Source organism: Molossus molossus, unplaced genomic scaffold, assembly GCF_014108415.1.
Source record: "Molossus molossus isolate mMolMol1 unplaced genomic scaffold, mMolMol1.p scaffold_m16_p_21, whole genome shotgun sequence".
Classification (NCBI taxonomy): Eukaryota; Metazoa; Chordata; class Mammalia; order Chiroptera; family Molossidae; genus Molossus; species Molossus molossus.
In genome coordinates, this window is record NW_023425357.1 from 14,527,281 (window position 1) to 14,554,856 (window position 27,576).

General features: G+C 43.0%; 1 protein-coding gene across 4 annotated transcripts; it reads right to left on the reverse strand.

Moving 5' to 3' along the window:
• Positions 1-1,881: 1,881 nt before the first annotated feature.
• On the reverse strand, positions 1,882-25,982 carry ZNF180 (zinc finger protein 180). 4 transcript variants are annotated; one of them, XM_036274639.1, is made up of 5 exons: positions 25,765-25,982; positions 22,793-22,874; positions 14,580-14,654; positions 9,053-9,176; positions 1,882-2,016 (listed from the first exon to the last, which is right to left on the reverse strand). In XM_036274639.1, exons 2-5 carry the CDS (start codon positions 22,841-22,843, stop codon positions 1,949-1,951), a joined length of 318 nt encoding a protein of 105 aa, XP_036130532.1. In that variant the 5' UTR covers positions 22,844-22,874; positions 25,765-25,982; the 3' UTR covers positions 1,882-1,948. The 4 variants fall into 4 exon arrangements, with proteins under 4 accessions (XP_036130532.1, XP_036130533.1, XP_036130531.1 ...); XM_036274640.1 differs by lacking the exon at positions 1,882-2,016 and adding an exon at positions 5,281-5,416; XM_036274638.1 differs by lacking the exons at positions 1,882-2,016; positions 25,765-25,982 and adding exons at positions 5,739-7,929; positions 22,440-22,594 and having other exon boundaries at positions 22,793-22,861.
• Between the last annotated feature and the right edge of the window lie 1,594 nt (positions 25,983-27,576).

The following is a 27,576-nucleotide window of genomic DNA, read 5'->3' on the forward strand; positions in this document are numbered from 1 at the left end:
TTCCTGCTAAGGGCACATAACTCGGTTGCAGTTTTGTCCCCGACCCAACTGGGATCGTGTGGGTGACAACCAGTCGATGTGTCTCTGTCATATTGATGTTTCTCTCTTTCTGTCCTGCTCTATCTGAAGATAAGTGCAAAAAAAAAAAAAATGTCGTCGGGTGAGGATAAAAAAAAAATAGTATGATATATAGCAGTGAATAAAACAGACAAAAATTGCTGAATATTAGTTTTTTTTATTATGAATGGTGTATCTTCCCATTTTATTTCCTAATCCATTATTATTCGTACAAGGAAGTTATTGATGATTATGTTATACAGACCAGCTTACTAAACCCCCATAATTTTCTGCATATTTCTATTGGACAGCATTATCCTAGAGCAACTTGATTCATATTGCCAGTTACTATGTGATCTGTAGCCTCCCTCAAATGCAGCCCAACGAACTACTTTTGGAGTACTTAGCCCTTTCGGGGGAGAAAATTTATTTACCTCTGTCAGAACTCTTGTCACATTAGTGCCATCACCATCTAGGACCACTGAGTGCTTTCCTTGACCCCAGACACTCTGGAATCAATGTAGAGTCTATTGGTTTTTGGATTTAGGCTTCTAGAAAACCAGTCCCACAGAGTACCTCAGGTTTGCCAGCATCTGGGAAAGTTACGTTGGAGATGGTCTTCCAGACGCCTTGTTGGGTACAAGTTCCTTCTAAGGCCATTTGACTGCCATCACATCCTGGCCTTTGGCAGTTGATAAACAAAGCATTACATCAGCTAGATGTCATCCTGAGGTACTTCCCTCATCTGATAGCCCAAAATGCCACCATCCCAATATACTTCAGTTGCCTTTTATAATATCTCTGGGTCAACCCTGAGGGTTGTATACCTTGTGAGCACTGAAATAATTTTTTAGACAGAAGAGGAGTCTTTTTATCTGCTAGATTCTTTTCAACTGAGGTTAAAAATCCCATGTTACAAATCTGTGTGTGCAATGAAAAGTGTTTCATCATGAAGACCCTCAGGTAGCCCTGTGGAGAAGCCCATGTGGTGAGGAACTACGATCTTTGTCAATAGCCACTGAGGAACTGAGGCCTCCTGCTCAAAGCTAGATGATGCCCAAAGCCATCGTGGAAGTAGACCCTCTAAAAGCCCTAGTCCACCATTGAAATGACTAGCCACAACCAACATCTGAGAGCCATCTCCAGAACATGGGGGAGACACTGCCCAGAAGGACAATTTTAATTTTTTTTTATTCTCACCAGAGGACATTTTTGCATTTATTTTCAGATAGAGTGGAAGGGAGAAAGAGAGAGAGAGAAATATCAATGTGAGAGAAACACATCGAGTGGCTGCCACCCACACGACCCCATCTGGCAAGGGACGAACCACAAACAAGGTATGTGCCCTTAGCGGGAACCGAACCCGGGACTCTCTGTTGCACAGGCCGATGCTCTAACCACTTAGCAAAACTGGCCAGAGCCAGAAAGTCAACTTTAAGAATTGGCTGTCCACCTCTGGAAATCCACTGAGCAAGTTAAGCTTTTTAACCATAAACCTTGAAGGTTTGATGGGCAGGGGAGGTGTCTGTATTTGTTCTCTTGGTTATAAAATCCACCTGATGCTGTTCCATATAATCCAAAGGAATGATTAATAAATGGCATTGTCACAATTAGTCTCCACCTTGAAGAAAATGAAGTTAAATGTCAACCATATGTCATTTACAAAAATAAATTAGTAATATTAGAGATTTTAATATATTTAAAAAACCATGAAGGTGTCCTTTTGACTAAGGTTAGGATGGGTAAGATCTTTTGAAAACTAGCTATTTTGTAAATAGATGCAATCAGGAGTGGAATATATTCAGCCAATATCTTATTTTCCTTTTATCAGCATAGGGAGATAATGTTTACTCTGATGCCTATAGTGGTATTTCCAGGGAGACAAAAAACCTCAATCCGGCTGAAACATGGTCTCATCCTCCTTGCTTTGGGAAAGGGCTGAGGCTTGAGAATGCAGAGCTGGAGGAGAAAGAAGCCGTGAGATGGGGGTTGGAGTTGTTGGTTGTTTGCCTGTGCTCTCAGGATTGTTTGCCCTTTTACACTGGTTTCTTTTTACCTGGTACAATTCCTCATCCACCTAACTTTTTCTCCCTCCACATCCTATTTAGATACCTCCCCATCCCACACTATTCATTAACTCTCACCTCTTTCCCCATATCTTAAGGTCAAAGTCTTTATGGTCTCCAAAGTTTTCTGAGCAGTAGCAATTTTATTTATTCTCTGATCTTCGTAAGCCAGAAAAGCAGAAGATCCAGGCCTTCTTCATTCTTGAGATGCTCCATGCTCTGACAAAGACCACTGGGTACACTGGGTACCTGAGGTCACAAGTACTTGCCTCTGCCTGCACTCTCTATAGCATGGTTGGTTCCCATGCTCCAGGGACCTGTGGGCTTAAGAGGGAAGTTGACTTTATCCAAGTTCTTTCTTCTGGGCCCCTTTCTTTCTTCACACCCTCTGGATACCATTCATTCAGGGGACATTTACTGAGCAGCTATAGGCACTATCTCTGTTTTGAAGGAAATCATAGTCCAGACAGCCAAGAATGTTGTTGCAGATGGCTAAGGACAGTCAGGGAACTATCTGCAGAGAAGACTCATAGTGAGACACAGGGCTTTACAGAAGTGTGTGGAGACCCCACAAACATATGGGTCATGTGCCCCGTGAAGGAAAACCCAGAGTTTTAATAATGTGAAAGCTTTAATAATGCAATACTGTGGGGGCCGCAAAAATAAAAAATAAACCACATCCCTACCCTAAAGCAATCTAAAAATCATAATACAGGGTGGCAAATGTTTCCTAAATCTGAATTTATAACATTTTTTGTTCCAGGCCTCCATTGGCAGTCTGATAATACTTATAGACTCCCACTCAAAATAATGTTTCAAATGCATAAAGCACACAGGATTATTTCAAAAGCTAATTACACTGAAATATAACCTTCAAAACTATTAAAACACCAATATGTGTTTATTTTTATTATTATTATTATTATTTTATCCTCACCCGAGGTCATTTTTTGATATTTTGTTCAGATAGCCCTGGCCAGTTTGGCTCAGTGATTAGAGTGTCAGCCTGTGGTCCAGAGAGACCCAGGTTCGGTTCCCGCTAAGGGCATGTATTTTGGTTGCAGTTTGTCCCCGGCCCTGGTTGGGTTGTGCGGGTGGCAGCCACTGGATGTGTCCCTTTCATGTCAATGTTTCTCTCTCTCTCTCTTCCTCCCACTCTATCTGAATAAAAAATGGAAAAATGTCCTCGGGTTAGGATAAAAAAAAAAAAAGATATTTTGTTCAGATAGAGTGGGAGGGAGAAAGAGAGAAACATCGACGTGAAAGGGACACATCGAGTGGTTGCTGCCCACACGACCCAACCAGGGCCAGGGACAAACTGAAACCAAGGTACTTGCCCTTAGCAGGAACCGAACCCAGGTCTCTCCAGATGGCAGGCCAACGCTCTAACCGCTGAGCAAAACCAGCCAGGGCTGTGCTTCTTTATTAACACATTAAATACCAAGAATGATCAGGGCCAGGGATTGAACTGCAACCCAGGTGCGTGTCCTTGACTGGGAATTGAACCAGAGACCCTTTGGTCTGCAGGCCAATGTGCTAACTGTTGAGCCAAACCACCCAGGCTGATTCCCTTTTTTAACCCTAAATTTTAGGTTCAGAGTTTAATTACATATTTTTGGTATGTTGTCACTTTAACTTCTTTTCATTTCTGGTTGATCATTTTTTAATTAAAACACTACCTTTCCAAAAAAATAATTATTGGGTAAATGATAGATAGTAATGTTTTTGTTTATTTATTGACTCTATCTTAGTCAAAACACTTGGCAGCCACAAATCACCACCTAGGAACTGATATAACACACAGATGACTCACATAGTCAACCTGGCCAGGAAAACACACACACACACTCAAAAACATACTTCAAATTTTTTTTGCCATTTTATCAACTTCACATTTTCAATGAAATATTTTTAACATTTACTCAAGACATTACTCTGTAATAAATCAGTTCCCAAACTTGAAATCTTAAGAGCCGTCCTTCTTAGGCCATCTGGCTTTACACATACCTGTGCAATCATAGCTCCTTGCCTTCAAAGTAAGATTCAACATGCCCAGGGAAAATAACTCCCTTGTACCCAACATTGGCATTAGTTTTATCTATAACTGAGGGGGAGCTAATCAGGTCCTATTACTAACTTAAGTGTTTCCAAATTTTATATCCTCCCCAAAAGGCAGTGCATGGAGAACTCCTGCTGTTCCTCTATCTGTACAGTCATGAACTACCTGAAGATTCTCTTGGGATGGGGAGCCAGTTTTCCAGCCATTAACACGTGTTCTCCCAGAATTTCAGTCACCACCAGGTGTGCTGCACTCTCTGGCGTAATCTCCAGAGATGGCTCCACTTAGGGTCATGTCATAGGGACATAATTTTACTAGGAAACTCCTAATCAGATGTCATTTTAGCCTTTACTTGTCCAGGGAATTTACCTTTATTCTCTTGTCTCTCAGTTCAACTCTCAGATTATTTTTTATTAACTGGAATCAGAGTTTCCAGATCCATAGTCCACAGGATTAGAATTCATGATTTAGGGGAAAGGCCAGAAAGACATGTGAACCAAATCTAAAAAATAAATAAATAAATAAATGAGACTACTACTCTTACCTCACTAAAAGCTTTCCAGCAAGTTTAATTTAGGTGATGAGCATCTAGCCAGGGCAGTGCCTTCCACTCAGAAGAGTCTCACATTAAGGAACATATTTCTGAGAAAAAACATAATCTACATGAAGGGAGGGAGAAAAAAACCCTTCAAAATAGAGCTCCTTTACACTGCATTGGAAAAAAAAAAAAGCCCACTTGCACCCTTACACTGCCTATGCATCTCAGTCCCTCACATAAAATCCTTTCTGACCTAAATTTCCAGTTCCACCTGCCCATGGAAATATTTTTGTTCGTTTCTTGCATTCTCTGTTTGTTTTGTTGGTCAATCTTCTTCCAAGAATATATTTTTCCACTGATTTTTAGATAGAATAAAAGGCAGGGAAAGAGAGAGAGTAACATTGATATGAGAGAGATGACACATCAATTGGTTGCCTCCTGCACAATCCCAACTGGAGCCGGGAATTGAACCTGCAACCCAGGTATGTGCCCTTGACCAGAAATTGAACCCATAACCTTTTAAGTCTGTAGGATGATGCTCTAACCACTGAGCGACTGGTCAGAATGGAAATATTTTATTTTCAATGAGGAATATTCCTGGAGACTCTAAGTCCTACCTAAATACCTACTCATACTAATCCAAATGAAAATTTTAGAATCCTGAGGAATCTCTGTTATCTGGCTGTGCAGTCATTCCTAAATGGTGAAAGGAAATTGAAATCAATCTTTCTTTCTTGCTTTTGATTAATTTTTACTCATATCATTTATTATATCAAAACAATATACATCCAAGAAAAAAAGACCAGGCATAAATCTAAAAATCAAATAGATACACCTAGAATCCCTTTTAATTCTGATCTATACACAATTACAAGGGTTCTAGAAATAAACATTCTCTATTCTTGTCCTGCATTTATAACTTTGCATCATAGCCATTTTCCTAATTTTTAGAAAATCTTCATATGTAAGAGAAAGTGCTGTATGAAAGAGAATATAAAATAGTGAGGAAACCATGTTGTAAAAACTAAAATACTGTTTTCCAGCCTATTTTTTAATTAACTACAGCAATTTTTTAACCTTCTCCATACCACCACTGGTATTAGCATTCTTATTCACTGTTTACTGGAAAGGAGGTATACCTCACTGGCAATGACTCTACAGCATATTGTCCATTTCATGGTAATTCTCTCTGAGTGCTTTCTGCAAGGAAAAGTGCCAATGTTTATTACTTTTGTTTGGGATGTGTCATAAAGACTGTTTGATTTGCATATGGAGCTGTTAAATAAAATGTGTGATCCATAGTCCTTCCCTTTCTTCTCCAGGACACATTTACAGATACACAATAACAAAGGGCTAACTGAAAGCCTTCCTACCTACATTGTTTTCATACTTGTTATTCCCAATATATGTGCTTCCTTGGAAGAGAGGGAAGGAGGGACAGAGGAAGAGATATATTCTGGCTAAAAAATTTCCAAACTAATTACATTCATAGGGTTTCTCTTCAGTATGAGTTGCCTGATGCCTAATAAGTTTAGAGCTGTTAATGAAAGCTTTACCACATTGATTACATGTAAAAGGTTTCTCTCCAGTATGTGTCCTTTGATGTACAATAAGTCGAGCACTCAAGCTGAATGTTTTTCCACATTGATTACATTCATAGGGTTTCTCCCCAGTATGAGTTCTCTGATGTTGAGTAAGGCATGAACTCTGCCTAAAGGATTTCCCACACTGATTGCATTCATAGGGCTTTTCTCCAGTATGAGTTCTCTGATGTACAACAAGAACATAACTCTGACTGAAGGACTTCCCACACTGATTACATTCATAGGGCTTTTCTCCTGTGTGAGTCCTCTGATGCATTACAAGATGAGAACTGCGGTTGAAAGATTTTCCACACTCGTTGCATTCATAGGGTTTCTCTCCAGTATGAGTCCTTTGATGTGCAACAAGCTGAGAACTCCAGCTAAAGGATTTTCCACACTGATTACATTCAAAGGGTTTTTCTCCTGTGTGAGTTCTCTGATGGGCAACAAGTTTATAACTCTGGCTAAAGGACTTTCCACATTGGTTGCATTCATAGGGTTTTTCTCCAGTATGAATTCTTTGATGTGCAATAAGTTTATAGCTCTGGATAAATGATTTCCCACATTGATTACACTCATAGGGCTTCTCTCCAGTGTGAGTTCTTTGATGTGCAATAAGCTTGTAACTCTGCCTGAACGACTTCCCACACTGATTACATTCGTAAGGCTTCTCTCCAGTATGAGTTCTCTGATGCACAACAAGGACATAGCTCTGGCTAAAGGATTTTCCACACTGATTACATCTATAAGGTTTCTCTCCAGTATGAGTTCTCTGATGGGAAACGAGGTGAGAGCTCCGGCTGAAGGATTTCCCACATTCGTTACATTCATAAGGTTTCTCCCCTGTATGAGTTCTCTGATGTGCAACAAGATGAGAGCTCCAGCTGAAGGATTTCCCACATTGGTTACATTCAAAGGGTTTCTCTTCAGAATGATTTCTCATGTTTGGAGCAAGGGATGAATTCTTGGAGATTTTACTACATTTATATCGACTCTCTTCAACAGGAATTTTCTGTTGTTTATTATGGGATATGCTATGGTTCAAAACTTGCCCACATTCCTTAACATCAAAGGGTTTTCCCCTTGCAAGTTTATGTACATTTAGTGGTGTATCATGGCTAAAAGGCTGAATATTGTTGCTAAATCCATAGGATTTATCTTCTGTTTGCGTTCTTGTAAACTGAATAAGGTGATTATTCTGTTTTTTACCCCCATATTCATTATTTTCACATAGTTTCTCATGGTCATTAATCATCTGATGACTGTTCACCACAGAATGATGTAATTTTTTAACATGTGAAGCATGTTTATGAAATTTATTTCTTATGGGTATCATCTGGGGTGAAAGAACACTAGAATTCAGACCACTCTTCTCCTCATGTTCATCACTTTTGCAAACTCTTTCATGAGTAAGATCATTCTTTTGAGTGAATGCCATTTTCTTCAAAAGTCTTTCTTGTTTTTCCTGATGCTTCTCCAACTGGTTCTTACAAACCCAAACTTCTCCTGAAGATAACCAAGAATCGTCTCTTGTCAACCTTTCTAACTTCACTCCATGGGATGGTTCATCATCAACAATTCTCTGCTTTGATGTTGTTTCTCTTCCTCCAAGTGCAGTTGCAGAGTCTGGAAGAAAGCAAAATAAAACATCCTAGCCAAAAAATGTTAAGAGCTGGGATAGTGGAATAAAGCTGAAAAAACATCCAAAATACATGTAGTTTTGTTTTCAGCGATTATAACCTGGATTGAGAAGCAAAAGGGTGGGATGAAGAAGTAAGCAGAAAACTACCACAGCCCAATAGTATTACATGGCATTAAAATGGAACAATTTACTATTAGTTTTACCGAATATATAAGACTTTAGATACCAAATCTAAATCTCCATATTCCATAATAAGGTCACCTATACAGACTCAAAGGATCTCAAAACAATTTTGCAATTCTGAGCAAAGTAATAAAGGGTCCTTTCCACCCTCTTTAGTGCTAAACACATGTTCACTGAAATAGAAATTAATGTCTACATTTCAAGGAATTTCTGAAGGCATGAAATTTGCCAGCATTGCCTGTGTCAGTAAGACACAAGCAAACTACAACTGTGAATCAGGAATAAGAATGGAGACACTGTTATCTCAGAGTTCCCTAAATGACTTAGGGACTAATATAGCCCCGTGTATTCCTGTGATTTCTAGTGACAGAGAATGGAGGTAAGTTCATAGGCAGAAGCATGGGTGGCTAAGTCAAGCATCAGAGAGTACCTGAAAAAGTGGTGATATATACAGTCCACTAGGAGGTAGAAAATGAAGAAAAATGTGGTATGCCCTATGGAAATTTTTCAATTAAACCTTCTATACCTATAATGACTCCTTTGTGTCTGTTTCTCACCAGGATATATGTGTTGGGAAATTCTTTTTTATACTCATCCCCTTGTTCCAACTAGAAAATGGTGTCTGGTTTGAAATGCTGGTAGGACTTGAAGTGTCTGGGCTACAGACAAAAGAAATTTACTGCTGAATTTGGTCCCAGACTTTGATATTTGGGAACCATGAAGATTAAACAAGCTCAAACCCAAGAAGCTATACCTTCTTTATCCTACAAATTAAAATTAAATCTTCATTGGCGAATAAAAAAAACAAACAAAATCCATGTATGACCAAAGTAAATTTTATCTCTGAACTCCACAACTCTTAATCAACAGAAACAAGAAATACTTTCAATATACAGAGTTCATTAAAAAGGACTATATCCTTACCCCAATAGACCAAGTCCCGGTGGTTCTCAAGGATCACATCTCTGTCCAAGGTCCTCTGAGCAGGGTTCAAAATACCTTCTTCCTGAGTGAAGTCCACAGTCACAATTTTGAAGTTCACTCCTTCCTAAAACAGGACACACATTCCTGCTCAGCAGGGCATCACTTCCTTCTACTGTTCATAGAAGAAGAAAAGTTTGACAGATGGAAGAAACAAAACTTGATGATCTAGAAGTTGTACTGAGATAGTCAGTGTTCAAAGGATTCTAGTCAAGGTGTACATGTGTCTTTTAGGTGAGCCCCTTCAGGTTCTGAATGCTGGATTCATTTAACAACCCCAGAGAGGAATACCAGATAAGAACTAATATAAATTGTCTCTCTTGACCACCATAAAGAAAATGCTTACTCTGATTTTTGTACTAATATATAGAATACCACATAGAAATTCCTTCCAAATTTCCAGGAAATTAACAGAATGAGGATCAGTAAACTTTTTCTATCAAAGGCCAAAGAGTAAATATTTCAGGCTTTGAAAACTATACAATCTGTCACAATTACTCAGCTGTAGCAAGAGAGCAGCCACAGAAAATACATAAACATATGGGTGTGGCTTTATTACAATAAAATTTTATTTACAGCCCAGCTGGTGTGGCTCAGTGGATTGAGCATTGTCCCATGGACTGAGAGGTCACGGTTTGATTCCCAGTCACGGCACATGCCCGGGTTTCAGGCTCTATCTCCAGTAGGGGACATGCAGGAGGCAGCCAATTGATGCTTCCCTCTCACATCGATGTTTCTATCTCCCTCTCCCAAAAATCGATAAAAACATATTTTAAAAGAATGAAGAAAAAAATTGTATTTACACAAATAGGTGGTAGGCCATATTTGGCTCTCAGTCTCTACTTTGCTGATGCCTGAAGTAGAAGATAAAACGGGGGCTTTAATGAAGTAGAGGTTAAGAGTACTGAATTTGAAAGAAAAGAGACTTGGGTTTTCTCACCTATAAATATATCAGAACAACAACAACAAAAAAATCTAATCTGCCCTGGCTGGTTTGGCTCAGCAGTTAGAGCATTGGCCTGCAGACCAATGAGTTGCAGGTTCGATTCTGGTCAAGGGCATGTACCTCAGTTATAGTTCGTCTCCAGCCCTGGTCGGGTCGCGTGTGGAAGGTGACCAGTCAATGTGGCTCTACACATAAATGTTTCTCTCTGTCTCTCTCTCTCTCTCCCCCTCCCTGCCCCTCTAGCTAATAAATGGAAAAATATCTTCAGGTGAGGAATTAAAAAAAAAAAAAAAAAGAATCTGACAATCTGTATTTTAATGGAGTTTATTCTATTTCTTCTTATTAGGCTTAATCATACTCAATTCATTGGGTTGTTGAGTCAATCAATTGTGATAATATATATAAAGCCACCAACAGAATTTACTGAACAAAATATAAAGGCTGGCAATTATCATGTCTGAAAATCCTGAGAAATTAAGTGACAGCCAATGGGATCGTTATAGTGAACCTTTAGTCTTCAGAAGACAGTTCTATTTTGTCCACACAGACCTGCACTGCAAAGCCTTTAGGAGATGTTCAGTCATTACTGCCATATAAAAAGGACTGCCTCCTGAGCAGGAAAGGATCTATTTCTAAAACTACTGGGTGGGAATTTGGATCCAAATAAGAAGTGCTGAGTGATCTGTCCTTACCCAAAGGCAGCAAAAGCTGGGGAAGTCAAATGCCACTTTCCACTAAAGGCTATTTATTTATTTATTTATTTAATTTTATTTTTTTTATCCTCACCTGAGGACATTTTTCCATTTTTTGTTCAGATGGAGGGAGAGAGAGGAAGAGAGAGAGAGAAAAACATTGACGTGAAAGGGACACATCGAGTGGTTGCCACCCGCATGACCCATCCAGGGCCAGGGACAAACTGCAACCGAGGTACATGCCCTTAGCGGGAACCGAACCCGGGTCTCTCAGGACCGCAGGTGGACACTCTAACCGCTGAGCCAAACTGGCCAGGCGTCCACTAAAGGTTATTAAAAAAGACAAGGTGTTATTAAGCGGTAATTCATGAATAGGATACAGGGTCTGCAAATCCCATAAAACTCCATGCAAAATGCTGATGTACTGCATTGTTCTAAGTTGGGGCCATAAATTTCACCAAAATCTCATAGGTTTTCATGATTAGCTCAAAATGGGATTGAGACATGTGATTTAAAACTGCAACCTTGCCCAGCCCACGTGGCTTAGTGGATTGAGCGTCATCCCATGTACTCAAAGGTCCCGGTCAGGGCACATGCCTGGGTTGTGGGCTCAATCCCCAGTAAGGAGCGTGCAGGGAGCAGCCGACTGATGTATCTCTCTCATATTGATATTTCTATCTCTCCCTTCCTCTCTCTCTAAAAAAATCAACAAAAACACATTAAAAACCCCCCACAAAACTAACCTCTGTTGAATATGGATCTGCAGTACTGTTTTCCAACCTCTAATCCATGCTTCCTTTTAATAAAACAGGGGTGGGTAAAAGTAGGTTTACAGTTGTTCATATGGAAAAAAACTGCAGGTTATGATTATAATAATATAAGAACAAACTGTGTTTTATATACTCACAATTGTAAACCTACTTTGCCCACCCCTGTACTCCTCTTTGCTATTTAATGTAGGTACCTTTAATATCAAACTTGGTCAAATGTCAAATAATACTAGACTGGATTAGCACCTCCCACTCCATCCCAGTTACATGTTCTTAAAGTTCCACACGTTCTTATAATCTGCATAATGGTTATCTTTGTCACTAGGCTACAGTCCACAGCAGCAAGTATGAGGTATTTATAGTTTGCAACTATAATTCTAGTGCTTGGCATAGTGTTAGTGTATAGTAAATACTAAATATATATTTGGTAAATTATGTCAACACATGAATCAACAGAATTAATAGACTTTATAACATATCAAAATAACCCTGGTCCAAATTCTGATTTAGATCTTCTCTTCTCACCTGAAACTCACAGGGCCTGTCACATATTCATTTGTAAAAGTCCTTCAATACATGGACTTGCTTTTCTGAACTTCTATCCCCACTTATTCTATTATTCCTCTCACCTGGACCCAACTCTCTACTCCTCCAATTCCTTCCTGAACCCTTCAACTATGCCCTTGGGAACTCATCTATAATAATGAAATCCTACAGCTTCAACTTCACCAAATATTCCCTCTACATCCCTGCATTAATGGAAACCTACCCTCCCACTGTGGACTCCTTCCTCTGCATACTCGCAGGCTTAGGTTGGTCATGCTCCCCCATCCTGGGGTCTCAGAATCAAAGGGGGAGATGTGAGTCCTTCCAGTTACACTGAAACCCTTATTATTTAGCTCACTTCTTAGAGCTTTGTCCTACCAACCTCTTGAACCACCACCCCTTTCCCTGAATACCAAGGATTCATCCTCCATTTCAAGAACTCGAATTGCTCATCTTCCATTGTCTATAGCAGAGATTTTCACTCTTTTTCATCTCATGGCACATATAAACTAATTACTAAAATTCTGTGGCACTCAAAAAAATACATTTTTGCTGATCAGACAAAAAAAGTTATAATTTTGATTAAAAAACAATAATAGTAATAGTAAGTACCTACTCTTTTTTGCTCCAAAGTGCTTACACTTGTATATAAGAATTTCTGGTACCAAGAATTAACTATCATATGGCCTATATATTTATGGTTTAGGACAGAGCATTCACAGTGGAAGGCTATTGTTGTGTTGACTGTTGTCATTTTTTATTTGACAATCCAAGGGAAAAGAGGTCAGTACCCCTGGCTAAATAGTCAGGGATTGCATGTTTTAAAAATTCAAGTGGCACACTGGTTGAAAATCACTGGCCTATAGCACCCACTTGTAGAGTTCTCTGATAAGACTATTTAATGAAGCACTTACTGTGTGGTGTCAGGCAGTGTGCTCTTCATGTCACAAATTATCATTCACTTAATTCTCACAAAGTTCCTATGAGAAAATTCTATTAGCAGCACCATTTTCAGACGAAGAACTAGAGAAATTAACACACATGCCTAAGGTTGAGAGCTGGACTACAACCTCAAGGTCACCTGACATCAGAGGCTGTGTTCTCAGTCATCAATTCACATGTTAAGTCTTAGGGTAAGACCCAGACTTAACATAAAGTACTCCATCTCTCAAATGACACACAAAGAACTGCCCACTCTTTGATTATATCAGATTATTACTTTTTATTACAATGTCAGATTAAAAAGTTTTTTTAAAATTACAGTTTATATTTGATATTATTCTATATTGGTTTCAGGTGTACAGTATAGTGGTTAGACAATCATATCCTTCTCAAAATGGTTAGACAATCATATACGTACTTCACAAAGTGGTCCCCCCAATATTCCCAGTACTCACCTGGCACTTGAAATATATAGTTGTTACATTGTTATTGACTTTATATCCCAGTGACTATTTTGTAACTACCAATCAGTACTTCTCAGTCCCTTTGCCTTTTCTGCCCAGTCCCCCCACCCCCTCCACTGGCAGGCCTCTCCACTTGACTTGCACAGTTGCTCCCTTTACCTTTCTCGTCCTTGGATGGTTTGGGTCCATTACTCTATTGAAATATCTGCTATTACTATCTACCAGTCTATATTCTTCTCCTTTCTAGTTAGTGTCCATTTTATCTTTTCCATCTTAATTATTCAGTTTAGAGTCCAGGGATCATTCATTTTAATCCTATTAAATATACTAAGAAATGCTCTTTCAAATATTACCTTGACCTATGGGGCTTCCACTGAATGCACATGGCTCCAAAAACTAAACAAATCTGAATGTCAATCTGCCATCTATAGAAAGTAGATTACAGAATGCCCCTCCTTAGTGGAATAGAGTATTATCAATTAATGGTCACTATCTTGGAATGATCCTTTCAGATGCACCAGCAACACTGATATGCCTCCTGGGACAGCTGGTTCTCCCATAATCCAAAATTAGTATTTTAAGACTTTTCCACACTTGTCGAACATCTCTCCACTCCAATGCCTACCCTCATGCCCAGCAGATAACGCCATCTGCTTGTTTGCAGAGACAAATCCAAGCTTTCACATAACTCCCTCAATCTCATTTGTCCTATACGAGTCCTTCTTCCTCTGTTGAGCCAATTTATTCTCATATGCTCTAAATTAATTCCTCTGGCACTAATCAAGGACTCTGCTTTATAGTTTTCTTTCTCTTCTCTTCTGATCATTAACTTCTTTTTTTCCACGAACCCCCTTCCTGCAACCACATAGGAGTCAAATCTTTTCAAATCTTTCAGGGGGGATGGGGAGGAAGCCCTTCAACTTCAAATTTCCTGACAGCTATCACTCTGTTCAATCTTTCACATGATCACCAAATTTCTGTAAAAGGTGTCCCACTCTTACCTCCATTTCTATCACTTTCTACTCACTTCCCAGTTCACTTCAACCTGGCTTCTGCCACCAACCAGCCACACACATTTCTCAATGTAAAGAGGCCTTGTGTCCAACATACCTGGGATGGGATGGTCAGTAACCCAGAATCTTCTCTCTCGACCTTGATGATAATTTTTTGAGAAAGGAGAGAGTCCTAAGGAGGTAAAACAGATAAGAGAAAAGGAAAATAAAGGGAGGTAAGTCAGAGGCAAAACTCTCATTGTGAGTAGGCTAGGATTTGACATACCACCTGTTTTAATGTATCCCACCCACCAAACTTCTGCTCCCTCCCATTGGTAAGCGCAAGTGAGCCATGTAGAGAGAAAGAAGGGACATCTGGAGGGGCAGTGAAACATCAGACATGGGCACAAGGTCTTTGTGGATCTTCCAGGTCAGTCTAACTGTCAGTCTAGTGAGCGACCTCAGACACTGTGTAGAAAAGAACTGTCCAGCTGGGCCCTGCCTGAATTCTTGGATCTCAGAATTGTAAGCAAGTAAGACAGATATAGCATCACCAAAGAATGATCGGGGGAGAGGGGGAAATCAATAAATTAACTTCATAAAAAGTTTGGCAAAAACCACCACCAATAAAGACACCAGCAGTAAAAATCTACTGTTAAGACTTTTTCCAAATCAGTAAGAAAAAGGTAGCCTCAAAAGAAAAATGGACAAAAAAAATGCTATGTAGCTCAACTATGAAGAAATAAAATGGCCAGTGAATATCCAAAAAGATGCTCAACTCTTTACATCAGATAAAACTAAATCTCTATTTCTATAATTATCTCTCTATAAATTCACACTGGTACCTCCAATTACAATTCAACACATTTTATTCCAGCCTTCCTGTTGTCCATATTTGCATCTTCCTTCTCCTGCTCCCATTATTCACTTTATATTTACTGATTTGCTCAAAGCCCCTGTATAAATCCCAACCATGTGGAGTGTTTCTTCCACCTGTTGCTAACAACTCTTCCCATGGTGGCCCACTGGTCAAGAGCTTCTTATACTCTTAGTGGAAGTTTAAGTTGATACAACCTTTCTGGACTGGCAATATATATATTTTGTTAATCCTCACCCAAGAATATTTTTCCATTGATTTCTTAGAGTGTAAGGAAAGAAGAAAGAAGCATCGATCATTACACACCCTGACCAGGGATCAAACTGTAACCAGGTATGTGTCCTGACTGGGAATCAAACCCATAATCTTTTTGGTGTACAGGATGATGCTCCAGACAACTCAGCCACTGGGCCAGGACCAGACTGGCAGTGTGTGTGTGTATGTGTGTGTGTATGTATATATATATACACGTATGTATATATTGATTGAATTTAGAGGGAGAGGGAGAGGGAGAAACATTGATGTGAAAGAGAAACATTGATTGGTTGCCTCCTGTATACGCTCCGACTGGGGATCAAACCTGAAACCTGGGTATGTGGTCTGACCAGGAATCTAACCAGAGATCTTTCTGACCTTTCGGTGCATGGGACAATGCTCAACCAATTGAGCCACACTGGCCAGGGCAGCAATATATTTTTTTAAATAACATTTCATTTGGAAATAGTTTAAGACGTACAGTAAGTTGCAAAAATAGAACAGAATTTCTCTGTACCCTTCACCCAGCTTCCCCAAATGCTAGTAGCGGACACAACCACTTCACTGTCAAAACTAAGAAATTGGCCCTGGCTGGTTTGGCTCAGCACTTAGAGCATTGGCCTGTGGACCAAAGGGTGTCGGGTTGATTCTGGTCAAGGGCATATACTTGGGTTGCAGGTTCAGTCCCTGGCTCTGGTCGGGGTTGTGCAGGAGGCAGTTGATGTGTCTCTCACATTGATGTTTCTCTCTCTCTCTAAAAAGCAATAAAAACATATCCTCAGATGAGGATTTTTTAAAAAAAGTTTTCACAGGGAAAATAAAAGAGAGATGAGTTCTGCTCGGTGAACTCTGCATCAAATATCCTTCCTTGCCCCCACCCAAAAAGTCCATTCTGCTCCTTGATCTGCTTTTGTTTCTTTTTAATTTTTTTCTTCATTGAGAGAGGTTTAGAGAGAGAGAAAGGGAGAGGGAGGGAGAGATAGAAACATTGATGAGAACATAGATTGGCCGCTTCCTGCATGCTCCCCACCGGGAATCTGGCCCACAACCTGGGCATGTGTCCTGACCAGGAATCAAACCGGCAACCTTTTGGTGCATGAGTCGATGCTCAACCACTGAACCACACCGGCCGGAATGCTTTTGTTTCTTTATACTTTTTTTTTTTTATTCCACTTCCACGAGAGTGGGCTCAGTAAAAGCTGAGCTCTCTTGTTCACCATGGTTTCACTGGGCTTAAAGTAGGTACTTCATAAATGGGTGCTGGCAGTAACATAACCACTGAGAAAGGTTCCAGAAGTCAGTTCAAATCACACTGAGCTTAAGTCCTTCCTCTGGTTAGAAGAAAACTTTTTGGGAGCTTTTCCTTCTCAGAAAATTCAAAGCATCATCCTCCAGAATATACTCTCAACTTTTTCAAACTAAATACTTAAAAACCATCTTGTCACTAAAGTGTGTAAAAACACACACATCTAGCCCTGGCCAGTTTGGCTCAGCGGTTAGAGCATCAGCCTGCGGTCCGGAGAGACCCGGGTTCGGTTCCCGCTAAGGGCATGTACCTCGGTTGCAGTTTGTCCCCGGCCCTGGTTGGTTGTGCGGGTGGCAGCCACTCAATGTGTCCCTTTCACGTCGATGTTTCTCTCTCTCTCTCTCTCTCCCTCCCACTCTATCTGTACAAAAATTGGAAAAATGTCCTCGGGTGAGGATAAAAACAAAAAACAAAAAAACACACACATCTACAATCTTTCTAGCCACTTTGGATTACCGAGTGCTTTAGGAATATCTCCTGTATTTACATCTTATTTATATCTTAGCTCCTACCATCTATCTTTTGCCTATTATGTGGTGTTTTTTTTTTAATCTTTTTTTATCCTCACCCGAGGACATTTTTGCATTTATCTTCAGATAGAGCAGAAGGGGAGAGGAAGAGAGAGAGAGAGAGAAACATTGACGTGAGAGAAACATCGACATGAGAGACACATCGACTGGTTGCCACCCACACGACCCCAACAGGGGCCTGGGACAAACTGCAACCAAGGTACATGCCCTTAGCAGGAACCGAACCTGGGAATCTCTGGTCCGCGGGCTGACGCTCTATCCACTGAGCAAAACCAGCCAGGGCTTGCCTATTATGTTTAACAACACACGTAGTACTTTAGCATAGAATATCTCACACAATTATTTAATTTTTTTGAAGGAGTGAGGTCTATTTCACCAGCACAGAAGTTAATGGTAATATAGTTTAGTAAACTCACCGTGGAGTTCACCAGGGATGGTATACACACTGATTGCCTGATCCCCACTCCTTCCCTTCCTACTGCCCCACAGTTCAAAGTCTGATCATTCAAGCCCCTCATAAAATGTTACTTCTTCCATGAAGCAGTCCCAGGTAGCACAAAGTCTCATCTCTTCTTTCCTTAAGATTTCTTGGCTGTTTTTACTGAACCCTTACTATTCCAGTAAAATCATTCTCGTCTTATTACTTCTATCTATATACCTCTTCCCTGGCTTATGACTTCTATACTATAAAAAGCCGTGTATTTTTAAACTTTGTACTCTCCTCAATATTGAGTTATCTGAATTTTACAGGACTAGAGAAATGTGCAGGTTGGGATATATGAACGAAATTAAAAGTCTTTACCCCCACTTCTGTGTCCTCTGGACCATTTTCCCCCCACTATTTTATTTTGCAACTTTGGAGGTATATTTGACAAATAGAAAGTGCATATATGTAAGGCATACAACATGCCATTTTGATTATACATATACACTGTTAAATAAGTACCACAATCAAGCTAACGCATCCATCACTTCACACAGTTACCATTAGTTTGTATGGTAAGAACTCTTAAGATCAACTCTCTTAGCAAACTTCAAGTTCACAGTATAGTCACCACGTTGTACATTAGGCCTCCAGAACTTACTCATCCCACCTAACTGAACCTCTGCACCCTGAGACCAACATTTCCCCATGTTCCCCCACCCTCCAGCCCTGGCAGCCACCACTCCACTCTGTTTTCATGAGTTCAACTGCTTTAGATTCCACATATAAGCAAGCTCATGCAGTATCTGTCTCTCCGTGTCTGGCTTACTTCACTAAGCATCTGTCCTGGGGCATTTTAAAATCATTCCTTTTGTTCAGCGGTCACTTCTCCACATAATGAAGGAACAGTCCCTTTTTCTTTGCATACTTGACAGAATGGGAACAGGAATCAGACTGTTGACTTCCACACAGAGAAGAGTAATAGGCGGAAGATAACTGTTCTCTCGGTGACATTGGTGGAACTGTGACCCAGAGCAGAGGAACAGAGACAAGCAGAGGTGTCATGGAGTGACCTGCCCACTTCACATGAGCCTGTCGTCAAATCGGACCTCGGATCCTGCTATTTCCTCACCTGTAAACAAAGTTGACCAAATACACCATTCCCACCGTGGGCGTAGGAGGTAGGATTCTTGGGGTAAAACAAAACTTACAGTCAAATCACAGAATTAGCACTGAACTCAGTTCCCGAAGCTTTGCATTTGGGGTTTGCCAGCTGGAAACCCTCTGTCTGTGAGGGGTTCAGAATATGAACTCTAATAGGCATCATAGCAGGAGATTTCCCCTCTTTGTGTGTTTATTTCTCTTCTTGCCCATGGGGGACGAAGGGCAGAGCTCACATTTCAGCTCAAGGGATGTGATATATGGGGCCCTGGAGTAAAACCAACTCTTGCTCAAATTAGAAAGCGGAAGATTCCCTGCCTATTTTCTCAGAGATCCTTCTGACCAGAAGGTCTGGCTAGTTCTGACACATGAGAAAATTCTCTCTCTATCCCACAACATCATCATGAATAATTCTCATTTACTTTAAATATACTGAAGAGACTCTCCACCATGGAGTCACCAATTCATCAACAACCTGCCTGTCTCTGAATGTTGAGAATGACAGGGGACAGGTGAGCCTGTACCACCCACCTTGGTAGGATTTTTGGTGTCAGCCCCTGAAGGCAGGCAGGGCTCAGAGCCACCTCAAGGCCTTCCCCAGGGGGCCCAGCTACTTCCAGGTGTGTGAATCACTGAAATATCTCAGGCGATGTCCCAATATGGTATCTTCCTAGGTCAGTTCACTAGACTTATGTCCCTGATTCAAAGCCAAGACCTGGGCTCCCTTGATTTCTCTCCCTGCCATGGCTCTATTCAATATCCATCAGGCCCAAACAAAGTACCTGTCCATGTTCTGATAATGATTAAAATTAACTAGAGGACATTCAGATTTGAGAAGTATGGTAGCCAGCTTCCCAGATGGCCCCCCAACAATCCCACCTCCTGGCAGGCAGAACCTTATGTAGTCCTTGCCCACATGGTACCAGAGTGGATCCGTGTGACCAATAGATTGCAGAGGAGGTGATGGTGTGCCACTTCTCAGATCAGATGATAAGAGACACTGTGGCTTCCATCTTGGTTGTGTCCATTTAAGCTCTCACTCTCTCTCTCTCACTTTCCCAGATCATTTGCACTGGAAGAAACCGGCCACTGTCTTGTGCACTGCTGGGGAGAGGTCTACGTGGTGGGGAACTGAGGCCTCTCACCAACAGCCACATAAGTGACCTTGCTACTACTCAGTCAAGCCTTCTGAAGGCAGCAGCCCCAGCCAACAACACTGCACCCTCACCAGAGACCAAGCACCAGAAACATCCAGAGAAGCTGCTCCCAGATTCCTGACCCTCAGAAAATGTGTGAGTTAATAAAGTTTTGTTGGTTTGAGCTGCTAAATTCCAGAGTAGGCAACCACAGGTAACTAATACAAGAAAAAAAGATGTTTTTGCTTTTCCTATGTAACCTTGGAATATACAAGCACAATTCTATGAGAACTAAGTCAACTTTCTCCCCAGTGCCTCACATAGGGCCTTACCCTGGTTAGACAATCAATCAATATGTAAGGAAAGTAAAAATGATAATGAACAGATTGCTAATTCAGTTGTATGACATATGACACAGAAGAAGGACCATTAAGATTCCCAGGGCCCTGGCCAGTGTGGCTCAGTTGGTTGGAGCAACATCCCATATACCAAAAGGTTGTGGGTTCAATGCCCAGTTGGGGTGCATAAGCGAGGCAACCAATCGATTTCTCTCTCTCTCTCTGTCCCTCTCTCTCCCCTCCCCACTCTCTAACATCAATAAGCATATCCTTGGGTGAGGATTAAAAAAATATATACTCCCGGAAAACACACGAAGTCACTATCTTATAGAATGCCAATGGTCACATCAAAATGCATTGTACCTATAGTTTTGACAAAGATGTGAATGTAAATTTATATTTGCATAACTCTCTTGCACACTACTGTGCATGTGTACAAGGAAGCATATACAAAAATATTTACAGCAGTGCTATTTGTAATAGCAAAAAACTGAACACTAAATAGTTATTAACAGTAGTCTATAAAATCCACGGCATTCATTTAGAAGTTAAAATCTGGGCACCAGGTGTATCTGGGCACAGTGGTATCAGAATGTTACTGCTCCCAGGCACTCAGAGTGGACAGAGATAGGGAATATAGGTGTGCGTGTCTGTACACACACATCTCTATGTATTTCTACATTGACATAGTGAAAATCATGAGCCACATCAATACCTTCAATGTTCACTGAACACCACAGTTCATTATAGTGTTCTCTTTTTCCAGGGTAAGAACCATGGCTAGATGCTCCTCAGCCGACCTGGGCTCTGCAGCCCCTCAGGAAGCCACCCTCTGCCAAGAGGCCCTCTGTACCCTGCTTGGGCTCTGACTCTGCAGGCCAGTGGTTTCTTCTCATGTTCCTTAAACTTGGACTCTGTGGGAAAGCCCCCAACATCCTTCTTGGGCTCTGATCCTCCATGCCAGGTTACCCTCATGCACAGATGCCCTCACCCTGTTCAGGCTGTGACACGCTATACCAAATGTGCATCCCCCCACTCCCAACATTGTGCACATGTCACCCTGCTCTGGCTCTGATACCCCATGCTGGGCACCCTCACTGCATTTGGGCTCCCCTCTGTGGATGCCCTTCTTACTTGCTCTGGCCCCGTCACCCCGAAACAGATTCCTTCTTCCATTTGGACACTTACCTCACCTACTTGGGCTTTGACTCCTGACACCACCTTCCTCGCCCCGTTTGGCCACTTAGGCCCCACACAGAGATGCTCTCTTCACCCTGATCAGGCTGTGATACCCTACAACCAGGAGCCCTCCCTCAAAATTGCAGAGGGCTGCCTAGCTCTGCCCCACATGGCTTTGGAACTGCACTGTCCAGGAAGGTGAAGGCGAAATCCTAATTTAACATTTTTAAAAAATTAAACATTTTCAAATAATATTTGCTGTACCAAAATGCTTTAAACGGTTAATTTCTTAACCTTAACATGTGCTGTACAAAACTACAAAAGTGTAGATACAAGCCCAGCCAGTGTGGTTCAGTGGCTGAGCATTAACCCATGCACCAAGAGGTCACTGGTTTGATTCATGATCAGGGTACAAGCCCAGGTTGTGGGCCAAATCCCCAGTAGGGGGCAGGCAGGGGGTGACCAATCGATGTTCTCTCTCATTGATGTTTCTATCTCTCTCCCTCTCCCTTCCTCTCTCTCTAAAATCAATAGAGAGAAAAAAATGAAAACATAAAGTGTCCTAGAATGTAACGTACAGATCTTTGTTAACTGGTATATATACTGTCTTCTAACATAGTTTTTATATACACACAAACTACATCCCTTTTTAAAAAGGTGGTCTTTTCTAAATGCTATTGACTTAACATAGATCATACATAAATATCTTTTTATGCTGGTAAATATGCATTATACATCAACGACTACAGTGTATTCCATTTCATGGTCTTACCATAACTCATCGAACTTTCCTCTTGCATTGCATATTCTCAAACATTCTTTCCAAGTGCTCATTCTCAAGCAAAGCCATGAGTTGTTGGCCAAAGGGCAATCCGTATTCTAAGGGCTTTTGATACAGCATGCCAAATTCCTCCCAGAAAGAATTATCTGGGTTAAAAGGGTGAAAAAATGCAGGGAGCCTCATTAAATGCATAGTATGCAAGTGTTAGAAGTCTGCATGTCAGAAGGGACCAAAAGCCCCCAACACACTGCAGAGAGCAGATAGCTCCCAAGCCTAGAGGGTCTGGCTATGGGGCCTGGGTCAGAGCAAGCTCTGGGTCTCCTGGAGAAGGGAAGCTCACTCACCTGCATATAGGCCTTCAGGGGCCCTGAGGGCTTCTCCTCCTGCTCTTCCATGCTTTCCTCCCAGCACGCCTGAGGTCCTGAGCTGCAAGGGGACAAGCCCTGAGTACAGCGCCCTCCTGCAGGTCCACCTTGGGACCCCCATCCCTGAAATAGTCTTTGCTTCTGGATGTACTCCTAATGAGAAGGGTGCTTCTAGAGGTTCCTGCCCAGATTCCAGAACAAATAGCTGCGCATGCACCTAGAATTCCTTCCTTGGTTCCTCTCCCAGGTCAAGACTCTGAAACTCCAAACTGGTTCCTCCACTATCTTAGGCCTCTGGATCACGTACCAGTAAGCCCACCTCATGCTCAAACACAGCTTTGGCCTACCACCAACATCTGTAGCACAAATCAGTCCCTCCCTTCTCTTCTGGGTCCTGAAATTCCCACAAACACCTACAACATCAAGGACCCCCTAGTGTGAACCCCTTTCTCCCCAACCTGAAATCTGTAGGTCCAAACCAGCACCTTTTCCTAGGGCAAGCAGAGGGGCTCTGGAATGGATGGTCCTAAATCACACTCCCTGACTACATGCAGGAAGCTCGTGACACAGCCCCACCTCTCCTGGGATCCTAGCCTCCCATTAACCAGGCTTGACCCTCCAGCAATCTGTCACAGATTGCTTCACACTTCCTGCTCAAATAGCCAAGCCTATGCACAGAGCTGAACTGCACCCCAGACCTGGTCCTTCCACCAATCTGGGGTCAGTCAGCCTATACCAGTGCTAGCCCAGGTTCCCACCCCAAAGCCCTCCTGGGCCCTGAATTTGTAGCTCTGTCCTGGTCCCTTCACCAACTTGAGTGTCCTCAGGTCTAAACTGGCAACAGAGCCAGCATGGCACTGGTAACCTCCTGAAAGACCCCAGCATGTGTCAGCCCCTCCCAGGCCCAGAATGTATACTTCAGTTGTCTTTGTACCAACTATGTATTTCTGGGCTGAACAGCCCCTGACAAATCCCACCCTATACATCCCACTCCCACCCCGTCTCCTCTAGTGGATTCTCATTTAAACAGCATAGTGTGGGTGATAGTGAAACTGTACCCTGAACCTGTACCCAATCTATCTCCTCCACCAACCTCTACAGGCCCCTACTTGAGCTGCATCTGCCTAGATTCCTGCTCAAACATCTCCCTGGTCACCTGCAGCTCAGAAAGATCTTGTCTTTTTATCAACCTGAGCATCATCAGAGTGTGAATGGGGTGCCATCTGCACAAAGACTCCAGCACCCTTTGTCTAACACCCATGACCAGCCTCTGTTTCTCACCCAAACACCTGTGAGTGTGCAGAGAGATGTGGTACAGCCCTACCCCTTGCAGCTGTTCCCTCTACCCATCTGAGCATCCTCAGGCAATACCTGGATCCTAGGACTGTCCATCCTCCCTATTCTGTCTAAATGCCAGCACATGTGCAGAGTGCAACTGGAGCAGCACCAAACTAGAACGTCTAGCTCCAAAATGAAGGACCCAAGTCTCTACTTCCAAGGGCCTGTCATGGCTCTCTTTGCAGGGGTCACTGCACAGAGGCCACCACCCAGATTCCCTCCTCTTGGTGGCATACACAGAGCAGGCTCATACTTAGAATCTGCATCCAGGACCTGGGCCCTCTCTCTGCCAGCCTGCAGGTCTTGTGCAGACCCTGTTCTTCAGATGAGAATCAGTATCTCCCATTCTGTGCCTCAACCTACCTGAGACACAAAAGTCACCTGCAAGTTTCCATGAGGGTTCTGGGGTCGCCTGCATCCACTGCCTGCTTGTCATTAAAACATAATAATACCTAAACAGTAGCTTGAGCACAGAGCTCCAGAAGCAGCCCAGGACTTGGACACTGGCCTGGCAGCTGTCAAACCCTTGAGGGACCAGCTCCTATGGGAACTGGGACCTTCCACTTCCTCCCACCCAAATGTGAACATCTCAGTGCCATGCTGAATACAGCCCCTTCCAGGTCCAAATCTGCAGCTCAGACTGTCCCTCTACCAACCTGGGCATTATCATGCTTGAAAGCAGAGTAGCCCTGATCAAAGGTCCCAGGAACACCTACTTCATATTCATGTTGGCAGCATCTTACTTCCTCCCCAAACAGCTACCCATTTGATGGCAGCTGCTGCTCTATCCTTCCTGGGCTCTGATTCTGTACCTCCAACCTAGCATTTCCACCAAACCTAAATGCCCCAAGGCTTTGCAAGATCCTACAAGGGTCCCAAGATTACCAGGCCAAATTCCCACCTCTCATTCAGAAGCCCTCCCCAACCCCAGCATGTGGAAGGAGCGCTCTGCCTGGAACCTGCTCTAAGCCCTGGTTCCTCCTTCGACCTGAGAGTCTGCAGTCCATCAGCCATTGCCAGTGAGGGTGCCCGGAAGAAACACTGCCTCTCTAGGGTCAAGAATCTCCAACTACCACCTGGTCTCTCCACTACCCATGTTGCTCCCAGCCCTGGGAGAAGAGTAGTGTCTGCTCCAGGGTCCCAGAGCCAACTGCCCAGAATTTCACCTCCCACCTCGTGCTTCCTACTCAAACACCTGCTCAGGGGTCTGGGGACTGACATAAGCCCTCACCTCCAGAAACCAGAATCTGCAAATGAGTGCTTCATCAACCCACTGGTCCTCAGGTTCTCCACTAAATAGGCCCAGCCTTGAGTGGGTGGGTTCTCAGAAATTCACCCACCCACACACACACACAAAAACCCGTGCTCATGGCTGGTCTTCCATCAACCTGGGCATCCTCAGAACAGAGACAAGAGCACCACCACCCGCGCACGCGCACAGAGCACAGTCCGGACTCTGTAGCTGCACCAGTACTTCCAACTTCGGTGGCCAGAGGCCGACCGCCACCTGCGCAGGTTCCGTATCGCCCACCCACACCCCCAATGCTAGCTTCCCGCCTAGACAATGCGCGTGCGCGCACGGGACACCCAGAGCGGCCCCAACCTTCACCAACCTGGGTGTCTACAGGCTCGCCTCCAAGGCCGGCCTGTCCCAGCCTCCGGCAGACCTCAGTGAAGCGACCCCGTATCCGGATAATGCACACGACAGACTCGGGTTACGCTAGTTCGGTTCCCTCCCCAATTCAGCATTAGCAGGGCCGTTCGGGTTAACCTCCGAAGGGCCGGGGTAAACGGCGACAGCAAGCGTCCGCGCAGGGGACAATGGCTGCGCTTCTAGCCGAACCCGGAAGCGCGTGTGGACCTCGCGACTCCGAACTACAATTCCCAGAAGCCTCGGCGGCGCGAGCCGTGTTTGGGCGGGGTTCCAGCGCCTCAGGGCAAGTGGCGCGGAGACGCAGCTGGACCTGAAGAGGCTTCGCGTTTAGGGTCCCGGCCGGCGGTGCGTCTGTGCGTGTCCTAGTTTGTGTGGGGCGCTGAGACGAGAAGCGGGGCTCTGAGGCCAAGGTCAAGGCGGCGATGCTGAGGAGTGGCTGACTTGGGAAAGGCTGGCCCTGGGCCTGGCTTGACGCCCAGGAGTGGCCGAGAAAACGGGATCCTGGAAACCGCCAGGACCCCTCCTGACCGCCTGCTTAGCGCGCACCACCTCCGTTGGTCCTCGTGGCCAAAGGTAGTTGCTACAAAACCATTATACAGTCCGAGGAACTCATATCAAGCCATTCAAGAATCTGATATGTTTTGTACCGCCTCCCCCCTTCTCTTTGCCTTCATCTGACTGTTTTTTTGGCTCAACTCCAGCCATGCAGGCCCTTCTACCTTCAACAACTCAAGCAGACACCGCAGGACCTTTGCATGTGCTGTTCATGCTGCCTGGCAGGCTCTTCCTTTGAGGATTCCCCCACCATCCAGCCTTTGAACTGATGTCACATTCTCATGAGGCATGCCCCCACCAACATTTGTAAACTTGCAAAAAAAAAAAAAAAAACCCACTTTCACTCCCCCACATAATCCCTGCCTCTCACCTCATCTTTATTTTTAGAGAACTTTTCACTATTGAACACGTTATATATTTTAGGGGTTTATGTGGTCTGTTGTCCATCTGCCCTCACCACTGGACTGTAAATTCCATAAGAGAGAGGATTTGTATCTATTTTGATTACTGCTGTATCCCCAGGTACCTGGCAGGTAATAGATGCTCAAAAAAATATTTGTTTTGTTTAGAATAAATAAATGTTCCTAAACACTTTAACAGCCAGAATCTCATTAACCAGCCCAAGCACGCTGAAAAAATGTGATATTTATTTCCACCCAACCAGGGAGGGAGTAGAAAATTGGAGTTCTGCTGTATGAAAATGTTTTTTAAAATATGGTATTTTTAAGTTTCTTTAAATGCTTCCAAAACACTCCTATGGTTTTCCTCACATAAACTACATCCCTCTGATTCCAAGAGGGGTTCAAGGCATTGTCATATTGAAGAAAAAGAGGACAAGAAGAGATGGAAAAGCCAGAGAGGGTAATGGGATCCCCAGAGAAGGCAAAGGAGGAAATGCAGAGATCCAAGCTGGCATTGATGCCCTCAAGAGAACATGCGTGACTCTCCCACCCCAAGAAATGGGACTGGAACAGCCCTTCTGGGCTAGGGAAGGGCCAGACAGTTGAGGGAGCAGGGTGGATCCCTCTGAAGCATCACCCACCTTTTTGACTCTGACCTGTCCTTGCAGTTCGGGTATATTAGCACACATAGACCTTGGCCAGTTTAAAGAAAGCAAATGCCAACCCAGGGCTGGAATTAAGAAGAGATAAGAGGAAGGGGCTCTTTTTCCAGGTCATTTCTATTCCCAGGAAAGAGGTGACAGAAACCTGCCTGT

What these genes read in the sequence shown, in the direction of transcription:
- ZNF180 (XM_036274637.1), bottom strand. Translation starts at nt 22,843, where the DNA reads ATGGAAGAGCAGGAGGAGAAGCCCTCAGGGCCCCTGAAGGCCTATATG. An exon ending in CCCTGAAGGCCTATATGCAG is followed by an intron (nt 14,655 to 22,792) that starts GTGAGTGAGCTT and finishes TTACCTCCTTAG; the next exon opens with GACTCTCTCCTTTCTCAAAA. An exon ending in TACTGACCATCCCATCCCAG is followed by an intron (nt 9,177 to 14,579) that starts GTATGTTGGACA and finishes GTCCTGTTTTAG; the next exon opens with GAAGGAGTGAACTTCAAAAT.